This window comes from Bos javanicus, chromosome 1 (assembly GCF_032452875.1).
Source record: "Bos javanicus breed banteng chromosome 1, ARS-OSU_banteng_1.0, whole genome shotgun sequence".
NCBI lineage: Eukaryota > Metazoa > Chordata > Mammalia > Artiodactyla > Bovidae > Bos > Bos javanicus.
Genome location: NC_083868.1, coordinates 148428010 through 148441098, shown reverse-complemented (window position 1 = coordinate 148441098; position 13089 = coordinate 148428010). Strand labels below are relative to the sequence as shown.

The following is a 13089-nucleotide window of genomic DNA, read 5'->3' as shown; positions in this document are numbered from 1 at the left end:
GAAACAGAAAGCAGACTCACAGACACACAGGACAGACTTGTGGCTGCTAAGGGGGAAGGGGCGCAGGAGGGACAGAGCAGGAGGCTGGGATCAGCAGATGCAAACTATTACATATATAGGATGGACAGACGACGAGGTCCTGCTGTAGAGCAGAGGGGAGCTGTATTCAATATCCTGCGATGAACCATAATGGAAACTAAGAGGAGAAAGAATGCACATACGTGCAAACTGAGCCACTGTGCTGTACAGCAGACGTTAACACGCACTGCTTACGCTTCAGTAAAATAAATATGAAAAAAACATCAAGACAAGGGGTTGAGGGCTTAAGAGAAGCTGCCATTTCAAGGGCAGTGAGCAGATGGGGAAGTTGGGGTGCCTGGAAGCAGTAGGAAGGGGTCAGTGTCAGGAGGGCTGGGACCCTCTGGGGTGGACGCAAGGGCCCATCGAGCTCCTCCAGCCGCCTTACTGGCCACGGCCAAAGCTCGGCCTGGAGGACTGGAGGGGACGGGGCTGTGGCAGGCTACTGGCCGCACGAGATGGAGGGCTTTCAGCTTGGCGTAGGAACTGCTGACCACGGGCTGGGCTGCAGCACGTGCGCTGGGATGGAGCTTTCCCCTCCACCAGGGGAGCCAAAGGAGTCACTGGGCTTTACGCAGAGCTCCAGAGCTTCAGGGTCTCACAAACGCCAGGGGTCACAACAGGGAGCGGCAGTATCGCCAAGGCCGTGAGATACACAGCACAGTTTAATGACCTTGACTCAAAGGAAGGAAATGCAAGGGACATATGTAAATGTGCAGCTGAATTCACCATGCTCTACAGCAGAAACTAACTCGACATGTTGAGGCAACCACACGCCAACAACAAAAATACATGAATAAAAGACACTGAAAAAGAAGTTAAGGCCTTGACTCGAAAAGCTCCTCACTCGATGATTATAAAGGTTATAACATACTGGTTTTTCTCACTCCATCCTACTTATTGGCTGGGTTTCTACTCAAAGGAGATTTTCCTTCTCCGGTGGCTGAGCTTTACTTTTGCTTTTCAGTGTTTTTGAAGTTTCCCATAAGTCTGAATTGCTTTAAAAAGAAGGGGGGGAAGGTTCTAAGGAAGGGAATCTGTGTATAAAGACAGATTTACTGCTCCAGCCATGCTGAAGAGTGAGCCTGCACACATCGGGGTCCAGGAGGAAGCTAGCAGGCGCCTTGAAAATTGCAAGGTGGATGGCTCAAGGCTGACATGAGAACCATCATCTAGAGACTCTATCGAGTCCTCTGAAGACAGTGATGCAGGGAGTCAGATGTGGGAACACATGCAAACCTAAGACCTGGTTCTGCCCCATGTTTAATGTTTATCATCTCCAGTGAGATTGTCTGAAGGCGGGGGGCGGGCAATGCTCTCCTGGGAGAGGAACCATCCTACTGGACACGCACATACAGACCTGCAGATCTTTTTGGTCCTTCTTGCTCTCCAGGTTTGGAGTTCTTGTCACAAAGTCATTCAGCATGCTGTTGAGAGACAATCGGCTTCAGAATGAGAATGCTAGCAGAAAGGAAAACATACATGTTCCTGGAGAAGAAAAAAAAACGCGGTAACGTTGAGTAGCTAGGAACACGGTACCTGAGAAGCAGAAAGTAACCGGGGGGAGCGAGATTCAACTGCACGGACTCCTTCAACACGCCCAACAGCGAAGGGAAGTTCTCTTGCAAGGCTGTTGCTGGGAGCCTATTAATAAAAACAAAGAGACAACAACAAAAAAAATAGGAGGGAAAAAAACATCCAGCCATGAACAGGTCTAATGAAAATGTTTTATTATAAGCACATTTTAGGCGCAGGCGGTTAGAAGGCACAGGACGATGCCTTATCTGCCTGACCTGTTTTGTTCTTCTTAAATTAAAATACATATGCGTTAAATTGTGGTATTTTGGCAAGAACTTGGAGGTTTGGATACCAACCATCTGTCTAAACAGGTCAGACGCTCCTGGTTTCCTCGTCTATAAAGTGAAAGCGTTGAACTGGATGACGGATCTCTGGGCCTGTCGGGCTCCATTTAGCATTTGGCCTCCCTAACATCACTGGAAATGCAGAGTGAGCCATCGGGAGGTCACAGAAGGTGAGGTCAGGGGTCACCCAGCAGGAGGCTGATCTTTAGTAGCTCTCAGGTCAGGCCTCATGGGGAATGAGGACTCGGGGTTGTTGCCGTGGGGTGACGCTGCACCACACAGGGAGGCAGCTGGGCCGCAGCCAGCGGGTCCCAGGGCTGAGTGCTGGTCCCTGACTCGCCGCATCCTGAGGGTCCTGGGTGGGGCCTCCTCCCTGAAAGGAGGCAGCCTCCCTGAGGCCGCTGGACGATGTCACTCAGGCCACTGCAGCAGGCACTTGCTGGGATTATGACACGTATGAGTGAGCACTAGGAAGGACATGGGGAAAAGTGGAAGCAGTGACAGACTTTATTTTCTTGGGCTCCAAAATCACTGAGGATGGTGACTGCAGCCATGAAATTAAAAAGATGCCTGCTTCTTGCAAGAAAAGCTATGATCAACCTAGACAATGTATTAAAAAGCTGAGACATGACCTGAACAACAAAGGCCCTAGAGTCAAGGCTATGGCTTTTCCTGCGGTCACATATGGACGTGAGCGTTGGATCATAAGGAAGGCTGAGCGCCGAAGGATTGATGCTTTTGAACTGTGGTGTTGGAGAAGACCCTTGAGGGTCCCTTGGACATCACACCAGTCAATCCTAAAGGAGATCAATCCTGAATATTCATTGGAAGGACTGATGCTAAAGCTGAAGCTCCAATACTTTGGTCACCTGATGTGAAGAACTGACTCATTTGAAAAGATCCTGATGCTGGGCAAGATTGAAGGCAGGAGAGAAGGGGACGACAGAGGATGAGATGGCTGGATGGCATCACCGACTCAATGGACATGAGTTTGAGTAAACTCTGGGCGATAGTGAAGGACAGGGAGGCCTGGTGTGCTGCAGTCCATGGGGTCGCAAAGAGTTGGACACGACTGAGTGACTGAACAGCAGCAAAGGACCAGCTCGTCTTCCCCTCCTGGAGCAAAAAAGAGCAGTGATGCTCGTGCTGGAGGGTGAATGGCTGGCCTGAACTCGATCCTGGGCCAGGGGACTCCTGGGACTAGGACCCTCCGTCTACCTTCCTATAACCCTAGGGTGTCATGGGTCAGAATAACCATGGAATGTGAACTTGTTAGCCAGGGAGTTCGGTCAAATTTACTAAAGGTGAATCCCCTGAGACACGTGAGGCTATCGAGGCATCCGTGAGATAGGGCTACACCCCCTTCACTCCCGTTACTGCAGCTCTAACCTCCCCGCACAGTGGACGCATCTGGGAGCTGTATCCAGGACCTGCCGTAAGAGCCTCAGGAGGCCAGCAAAGCGTCCTCTCTCCCTGTAGAGAGCCACTTGGGGAACCACTGCAGCTGAGACCCCTGCAGATGGGTGTTCAGCTCAGTGAACCCACGCAGAAACCTCAGTTCAGTTCAGTCGCTCAGTCGTGTCTCTTTGCAACCCCATGGACTGCAGCACGCCAGGCTTCCCTGTCCATCACCAACCCCCAGAGCTTGCTCAAACTCTAGTCCATCGACATGAAGCCGCCCAGCAGAAAACACAGCAAAGCACTGAGGAGAGCATCCAAAACAGTCACTTCTTTTCCTAAAAGAGGTTCTTAAAATTCCTCTTTTTTTTGGTTATCAAGGTAATGCAAACTGTTTATTCTGAAGTTTACCAGGTCTCACACAAAGCTGTGCTGACAAAGTGTTCAAGATACAGCACATAGACTTGAAGATGTCAGATTCACTCTTTACAGAAGGAAAAAGTGAGACTGGCGGGGTGTCCGATGGCCTGAGAGGGAATTAGGACACCTCTCAGATCCCCAGGTCGGCAAGATCCCCTGGAGGAGGAGAATGGCAACGCCACTCCAGTATTCTTGCCTGGAGAATCCCACAGACAGAGGAGCTTGGCAGGCTACAGTCCATGGGGTCACACAGAGTTGGACACGGCTGGGTTAGTAACACACAGATACTTTCTGAACTAAGGCTCTCCAGTAATCAAGAAACACACGGGTGGAGGCAGGGAGGGATAAAGAATAAGTTGGGATTAACATAGACACACTACTGTATACAAAACAGGTAAACAATAAGGACCCACTGTAAAGCACAGGGAACTGTACGCAACATCTTATAACTTGTAATGAAAAAGCATTTGAAAAGGCACACACACACACACACACACCTATATCAAACTGAGTCACTGTGCCGTACACCTGAAACTAACACGACACTGTAAATCAACAGCACTTCAGTTAAAAGAAAAAAAGGAGGACAATCCAGAGTAGTTACTTAAAACCACTGCAACAGCATCTATAATTGAGAAATGCCTTTGAGGGAGCTGCGTTACCTTTGGATGAACGCATAGCAAAACTGCAACACGGGGACATCCACCAGGGGTGATTTCTGAAAATTAAAGCACAGCTAATTACTCCAAAGTGGGAGGAAATAAGGCTAAGACAAGAATTCAAATACAGAAACCAAACAGGTTCTATCTGCTAACAAATCAAAGGTTTCCAGCTCCGGGAGTCTTCTGAATATAATAATATAAAGGATCTCAGTGAAATAAAAGCAAACGTACCCTGTGATGGCCCACATCCTTAGGTCCCTGTTCATCAGACTCCCAGTCCTTTCCCACATTTACCTACTTCTCACCCCAGACTTTCAGCAAGTATTTAAGCAATAGTTGGCATAACGACTGAATCTCCTCAGACACAAAGCTGGTGGCCTCAGGAGCCTGTGTCGAGCTACAGACAACGCCAAATGCGAATACTTAGCTCCGGGAATTTCCCCCAGACAGCTCAGACAACTTCCCTACGTCCCAAATGGCTGGAATTACTTGGAAATAGGTTTTCAAAACACATATTTTTCCCCCTTCTATTTGTCAGTTATAGAAGTTAAGCCAATTAAACTAACCACAAAGGCAACTTTGTTATTCAAAAAGTCAAAAGCCAGTTGGCCAGATGATGTCTTTTGGTTTTATTTTTAAGCCCAGGATTTGCAGACGCTTGTAGATCAAGTACTGAAGGAACAAAGCGGGAAAGCACCTGCACCCTGCATGAAGCTGTCTGTCGCAGGGCCAGCTCCCCCATGGCTGTAGCCGGGATATCATTCGGAGGGACTGACCAGCAGCGGGGAAGGCCAGTCTCCAGCCACCTCAACCTGCTTGGAGTTATAAATGCCAATCCAAGGTCTGTTATGTGAACATTCACGTTCAAGAGTAAAAGGCAGGACCTTCCTGCCAGCCATGCAGTGGTTAGGAACCTGCCTTCTAATGCAGGGGACGTGGGTTCCATCCCTGCTCAGGGAACCAAGATCCCAAGTGCTGCAGGGTGACAACGCCTCAGTGCTGTACCTAAGGTGCCTGTGCGCTGCAGCGAAAGATCCCGCGTGCCGCAACTAAGACTCGATGCCCACAGGAAATAAATAAATAAATACTTTTTAAAAAAGGGTAAAAGGCAACCAGTTGCTGTGCGTGCTAAGTCACTTTGGTCGTGTCTGACTCTTTGCGACCCCGTGGACTGTAGCCCGCCTGGCTCCTGTCACAGGGATTTTCCAGGCAAGAATACTGGAGTGGGTTGCCGTGCCCTCCTCCAGGGGAATCTTTCCGGATCTCCTGCCTCCTGCATTGGCAGGCAGGCTCTTTACCACTAGCACCACCCGGGAAGCCCCACAGCAACAAGAGTCCTAGGCCATGAAGAGATCTGAGGGCAGATGCCATGAAGCCTCCCGTGGCCATCTTACATCTGATTCCTTAAGCCGGTTCCATGATCTGGCCTCACGGGGTTAAGCTGTAGGCTGCCTCATCTCCTTCCCCCAACTAGAATGCAGGCTGGCTGTGGGCGGGGGCGGCGTCACTCTTCAGGATTCCCCACTGTGGACGCACACACTTGATGTTCAATGAACACGTGGAATGACGGAAGGCGACCAGGGCCGAGAGTAACTGACTGGTTAGAGGCCCCTGGAGGCCTTCCTCCCAGCGCGGACATTTCTGCAGAGGGTGACCCTGAGCCACGGGCCCTTTCAGAGGAGGCGCCCCGAGTGGAGGGGTCTCCTGCAAGGCAGGCGGAGCTGTAAACACTGCTAAAGGTATTCCTGGTCAGTTTTCTCACTCTGCGGGGAAAATGGGTGAACGCTTCTCTGATTTCAAGGTTTAGCTTTTGTTCACCACCCTTTGTGCTATGACTTTAATATCTAAGAGCAAGATTTATTTGTTATAAAATTTTGGTAAAATGTATTTGACAAAATTTACCACGTAAAACATTTTTAAGGGTACAGGACAAGGGCATTCAGGACATTCACTGCTACTGTTGGGCAACTATGATCACCATTCATCAGAACTATTTCATCTTCACAGAGTGAAACTCAGTCCCCATTACACACCAAGCCCATTCCCTCCTCCCCCAGCTTCTAGTAACTATCTTTCTCTTTTCTGTCTCTGTGGACTGGACCACTCCTGGGTACCCCATATAAGTGGAATCATGCAATATTGTCCTTTTGGACTGACTTATTCCCCTTAGCATAACGCTGTTAAGGTTCATCCATGGTATAGCGTATGTCAGAATTTCCTTCCTTTTCAAGGCTGAGTCATAATCCACTGCATGTGTATAGACCTCCCTGTGTTTATCCACTCATCTGCTGATGGGTTATTTCTACTTTTTGGCTGCTGCTGCTGCTAAGTCGCTTCAGTCGTGTCCGACTCTGTGCGACCCCATAGGTGGCAGCCCACCAGGCTCCCCCATCCCTGGGATTCTCCAGGCAAGAACACTGGAGTGGGTTGCCATTTCCTTCTCCAATGCATGAAAGTGAAAGTGAAGTTGCTCAGTCGTGTCTGACTCTTAGCGACCCCATGGACTGCAGCCTACCAGGCTCCTCCGTCCATGGGATTTTCCAGGCAAGAGCACTGGAGTAGGGTGCCATTGCCTTCTCCAACCGGCTCTGGTATACAAATATCAGTTTGAATTAAAACTATTTTTTAGTGATCGCTTGGCCCATTCCATTAATTTTCATTTAGGGAATTATTCTTAAGAGTGTTTCTGACGATATCATCTGAAATTACCTGAGAGAGGACAATTATTTCAAGGTCAGAACAAATCCCTGGTTTCTATCAAATTAATTCAGAACAAAATAGCTCCAACACTTTCAATGAAGAAGTCTGCTTTGGTGAAATCAAAGACCTCTCAGGCGTAAAACCATAGAGTCTGTTCTATTGCAAAACCACTGTACGTAAATGAAAAGGTGTCTAAGCAGTAAAAAAGCTCCCTCAACTGCTATGCAGAAATTGGGCAGAAAAACTATAGGAGCTTTGTGGTTCAATCACGTCACCATTCAAAGACCACTGACATCCCTGCAGCCAGATGAAAGCTCTGCTTTCTCAGAATCTCCAGTATGAGTTAAGTCCTCTGGTGTGCATTTTGTACTTTGACAAAAATTATGCAAACTTTTAACTTGCCCATGGACAAAGATGCTCTTCTTGACCTAGTTTAGTCAGGCCCCTCTGCTTTTTGTATTTTTAAAATATTTGTTTGTTTGGCTGCTCCAGGTCTTAATTCTGGCATGTGGAAGCTTTAGTTGCATCCTACGGGATCTAGTTCCCTTTACTGCTGTTGTTCAGTGGCTAAGTCACGTCTAACTCTTGGTGACCTTGGACTACAGCACACCAGCCTTCCCTATCTCCTGGAGTTTGCTCAGGGTCATGTTGAATTCAGCTCCCTGACTAGGGATCAAACCCAGGTGCCCTGCATTGGATAGCAGGGAGTCTTAAGCTGGAGAAGTCTCAGGGTTTGTTTTTTGTCAGCCACACAGCACGGCTTGTGAGATCTTAGTTCCCCGACCAGGCACTGAACTGGGACCCTCAGCAGTGAAAGTGGAGAGTCCTAACCACTGGACTGCCAGGGAAGTCCTTAGCCAGGCTCCTCTGAGCCCTCATCTTGACCAAGCCTCAACCTTGATCTACAAGGTTGTACCTTCAGCACGAACGATTCCATCCACACCACAAACTAAGACTTGAGCAAACACTACTACGGTTCCCAGCAGCTCAAGGCTGTGTCCTAGGGAGATGACCTCGACCCCCTTAAAATGAGAAAGCTCACGGCCTCAGAAGGAATCTGCTGTGTGTTCGGCCAAGTCCTGATACGTTCCTGAAGACCCCTCCTTCGAGCATTTATTAGGAAAAGCTTATGGTTACAAATCCTTCCTCTGTCCCTCTGGGATGTGAATGCCTCTTCTCCAACCCAGGAATGTCTTTCCCAAGGACCTGGTAGCCATCCCTTTAAAATATCATCAAGAAAGACAGGGCCCCTATCTCCCAGGATCCTGGGGAGCATAGGAACCAACCTTTCACAACACGGTCTGTAACTATGCTCTCATTACACTCACCAAGCCCTTTCGCGCTTGTTTGTAGCTTTCCACTCCCCTGACTCTGCTGAAGCTCTGCCCTTCACCCTTTCTATTCATCCTCCCCATAAAATACCCACTCACCTCTGCACAAGCTGGAACTGATCGCACCTCTTCCACCTACTGCTGGAGCTACTGAATGAAGTCGGTCTTTTCTACCTTTAACCAGCGTCTGGCTTTGCTTATCTTTGATGCTTTTTAGGCTGCAAGTTCCTGCAAGCCAAGTGCCATTTCCTCTTTCTAGATTTATTTGATTTGGCGCACAGCAGGCCCTTGATAAGAACCACTACGGGGATTTCACTGGTGGTCCAGTAGTTGAGAATGCAAGAGACGTGGGTTCAATCCCTGGTCTGGGGAACTAAGATCCCACCTGCCTCGGAGCAACTAAGCCTGTGTGCCGCAACTGCTGAGCCCAAGTGCCACAACCAGAGGGCCCGTGTGCCTGCAATGAAAGATCCTGCAAGATGCAGCTAAGACCCAGTGCAGTCAAATAAACAAAGTACATTGCAGAAAACAGAACCACTACTGGGCAGAGTGCTCTGCAGTGGGCTGTAAGGATGGAAGTCCGTCCCCTCAGGTGGTTTGCACCTCAAGACGGGAGTCCGTGGAGCATGTCTCATACATCTCCACAAAGTCCGGCGAGAACACCTCCCTTTTACAGCCCCTTGAATTCCCTGGTGCTCCTGCAACCTTTGTTTCCCTCCCAGACGCCATCTATACAATGTGGACTGGAAGACTCCTGCGTTCATCTGAGGCCCCCCAGGCTCCTGACCTCATCCCCGCGGATCTGCGGCGGGTGCTTCACCACCTCCTTCACCAGGTGCAGCACCGAGTCCGTCTGCAGGGTGCTCAGTGCACAGATCAGATCCACTAGGGTCAACTGGGACGTGCTGGCCGCTGGAACGATCTGCCGAGAAGAGGACCGTTCCTTGAGAGAGACAACAAAAATAAGCAGGACTCCCAGCAAGCACTCTGTGATACTTGCTCCTGGAGGAAGAGATGTGTTTTAATCTTTGAAACAAATATTTAAAGGAATATTAGGTAAAGGACTGTATTGGTAGGAAGAAGAGTAAGGTTAAAAAAAAAAAAAAAGCTTTTAATCACAGGAATGTAATCAGTATATGATACAGATGAGGAATAAAAGGCATAGCCAGTGACAGGCAATTGCTCTGGTCTTTATGAGTTCAAGCTGAGAAAGAGTGTTGGAAACATAGTATTAACTTGAAGGAAACAGGCTGATTATCCAGAGCCAGCCCCCAGAGTAGGAGGACAGCAAGTGAAACAGGAAAACCAGGTTCACAGAAGCTGGCCAAGGAAGGAAAGTCCTGGCATGGGAGGTGGGTTTTGATGATCAACATGGGGGTGGGAGCCTGCCCTTGGAAGTACGAGGGTCCTCGCCAGGGAAGACCCCACAGGTGCTAAGCTGGGTGGCCTGGACCACCAGCCTCTCCTGCCTCCTCGGGTAATGGGGTCCACACTGGTCACCGAGCCAGTGCCCGGGGGTGGGGCAGACGCTCTGAAGAGGTACCGGGCAGGAACCTACATGGACCATGGACAGAACCGAGGGTGAAGCCCGTGCTGGATTTACAGAAACAGGAGACCAAGCTCCTGGCAGGACCTTGTGATGGACCAGTTGGTGGAGAACACTTAGGCAAAATGTAAACCAAAGTCTTGGCAGAGGAATGCGATGATTCCTTTACCATCACGAACGAGTATTATTCTCATAAATTAAAAAAAGCCAAATGTCAACTGTGACTGTGTCAGTGGAGGTTCAGCAACTGTGACAAGCATACCTCTCTGGGTGGGGGTGGGGGGAATGTTGATGGGGGTGGGGAGGTGCATGTGTGGGGGCAGGGGAGTAGGGAAAATCTCTATACCCTTCTCTCATTCTGCTGGGAACTTAAAACTGCCCAGAAAGAGAAAGTCTTTAAAAAGATTGGTTTGAAAAAAAAAGAAAAAGAAAGCTTTTAGAAGGTACTATAACCAAGGAGGGACCCCCAGGGGTCCTCACGGGTAGAATGAGGAACCACTTCTTAGGCTGGGGGGCAGGTCCCCCAATGGTGTTGTTCTTTGAAATGTACACGTTAGATACATTCTTGGAAGTACACTATTAGACAGTAGATTAAAATGTTAAATGAAAAGTACGATATACCCATTGTACGGTAGGAAGAGAAGAGAACAGAGGTTGGGTGGGCTCCACTCCCTCCCCCCACCTCGCTGTAACAGGCACAGCTAGACGATGACGTCACGAGTTTAACACGGTGGGGGGGGGCCGCCTCCGAGGTCTCCCCTGGCGGCCTCTGGGGTCACCTCTAGATCCCACGGGGCCGTCCGCGTGTGGCTTCGGTTTCGGGCTTTACCTTTGTCTTACTGTGGCGTTTTCCCTTCTTCCTGCTCCACACGGCTGCAACTGCTGCTGTCAGCTGAACTCCAAGAGGCGCTGTCAAGGGGTTCAAGAAGTCTAAAATTTTTTGTCGTATGGTCTTAAAAAACAAAACAGAAAAACGATGAGTGAGAGCACAGTCAGGGCTCCAGTGGACCATGCACTTCACCACTAGCACCTGTGACCTTGGGAGCTTTTGTCTTAGTGTAGTGGGCATTATGCTGGGGTCTGGGGGCGGCGGGGTAGGGGGGTTAGGGAGATGGTGGTGGTGCAGAGCACCGCCTGGAGGAGTTGGACAGGACACATGGGGGGAGGTCCAGGTGCACAAACAGCAGAGCAGCGACTCCTGGGAAGTGATGGATACCACCTTCGAGCAGATAGTAGCGGGGCAGTGCTCGGAGCAAGTCACCTGAGGCTCTGCAGACCCAGCGAGAAAGCGGAGACCCTGCAGGGAAGCCCCCAGCCGTGCTGGCCTCAACCAGCTCAGGGAGGGCTTGTAAGTACCAGGAAGGATGTGCCTCGGTTTCCAGAAATATGTGCCATTTACCTAATTTTATTATGCGGCCAACAAAAACGGACCCACGCCACGGCCGGGACGTCACTCGCCACCCTCCCCTTTGCTGTGCCTGGATTTCTCTGCATTCCCGAAACCTCTGTGTTCCCTCCTTTGTGGATGCTGTGGGTCTCCCAGCCTCTAACACACACCTGGGAAGGCACATCCTCTCATCCTGGGTCTTGGCTCAGCCCCTCTGCCTCAGGAAGGCCTCCTTGACCCTCAGAGCAGGGGTCACAGGCTGGCAGAGTGCCCTGTGTTTCTTTGCAGCGCTTCTCATCATTATTTTAAAGTGGATGGTTAATGTCTGTGCCTGCCAGGAGGACCAGGACTTCCCTCTATCTTGTCCACTTGTGGACAGGCAGGGCCAGGTACAGAGCAGCAGGCACACATGTGCCTGTGCAATGAATGGATTTACCTTGGGCTTCCCTTGCTCCTTGAAAGAAAAGCTATGACCAACCTAGACAGCATATTAAAAAGCAGAGACATTACTTTGCCAACAAAGAACAATCTAGTCAAAGCTATGGTTTTTCCAGGAGTCATGTATGGACGTGAGAGTTGGACCATAAAGAAAGCTGAGTGCGGAAGAATTGATGCCTTTGAACTGTGGTGTTGGAGAAGACTCTTAAGAGTCCCTTGGACTGCAAGGAGATCCAACCAGTCCATCCTAAAGGAAATCAGTCCTGAATATTCATGGGAAGAATTGACGCTGAAGCTGAAGCTCCAATCCTTTGGCCACCTGATGAGAAGAGCCAACTCATTGGAAAAGACCCTGATGCTGGGAAAGATTGAAGGCAGGAGGAGAAGGGGACGACAGAGGATGATATAGTTGGATGGCATCACCAACTCAATGGACATGAGTTTGAGCAAGCTTTGGGAGTTGGCGATGGACAGGGAGGCCTGGCATGCTGCAGTCCATGGGGTCGCAAAGAGTCGGAGACAACTGAGGGACTGAACTGAACGTCCCTGTCCCCACTGCCTTTGTCTAGCATCACTTTAGATACAACTGAGCTGGGGATGGGGATGTCTTCTCCCTCCTACCATGGTTTCTGCTTGAGAGAGATGATTCGGGCCCCGGCTCAGGACCTTGGGTCCTTCAGGGAGGGCTTGGGTTAAGTGCTCAGTAAATGCTGCATTGTCGTTGTTCAGTCATGTCCAACTCGTCACGATCCTGTGGACTATAGCCCGCCAGGCTCCTCTGCTATGGAATTCTCCAGGAAAGAATACTGGAGTGGGTTGCCATTCCCTTTGCCAGGGGATCTTCCGAACCCAGGGACTGAACCCATGTCTCCTGCACTGCAGGCATGTTTGCTTGTTTCTTTTTTTAACCACTGAGCCACCTGGGAAGCCCCTGGAAAGCCCCCAACAAATGTCAGCCATCACCACAATGAATTCTTCCATCAGTCCAGCGGGTAGGCTACTAGTAACAGACTCATTTCACAGAGGAGGAAACGGAGGCTCAGGCTGAGTGAACCTTCTGAACCTTTTTAGAGATTAATTTTTAGGCTGAATTTAAGCAGGTTCCTGTGGCCGATTTCCCTTGGAGATCATCTCTGGAACCGACAGAAAATTTCTGGAGGCCCCACCTGTGCCTCCCAGAACCTAAAAGCCCGCTGGTCTGGGAGTCAGACTGCCAGACTGACCACAGGAAGAATCACATGCTCTCTCTACACCCCTCATCTGTCCA

The 13089-nt window shown here is 49.8% G+C and overlaps 1 protein-coding gene across 4 annotated transcripts in view; it reads right to left on the bottom strand.

Moving 5' to 3' along the window:
* The window catches only part of DOP1B (DOP1 leucine zipper like protein B), a 131004-nt gene that overhangs the window by 26995 nt on the left and 90920 nt on the right, over positions 1 to 13089 (bottom strand). For 3 of the 4 annotated variants that reach the window (XR_009737757.1, XM_061424471.1, XM_061424480.1), the window contains exons 22-26: positions 10827 to 10949; positions 9239 to 9394; positions 4421 to 4476; positions 1618 to 1722; positions 1439 to 1505 (exon numbers count right to left, since the gene is read on the bottom strand). Coding sequence is in view for 3 of the 4 variants with exons in the window: in XM_061424471.1 (XP_061280455.1) it covers positions 1439 to 1505; positions 1618 to 1722; positions 4421 to 4476; positions 9239 to 9394; positions 10827 to 10949 (507 nt within the window). In the remaining variant the exon portion in view is untranslated. The remainder of the gene's footprint in view (positions 1 to 1438; positions 1506 to 1617; positions 1723 to 4420; positions 4477 to 9238; positions 9395 to 10826; positions 10950 to 13089) is intronic. The other variant, XM_061424491.1, reaches the window with a different exon arrangement.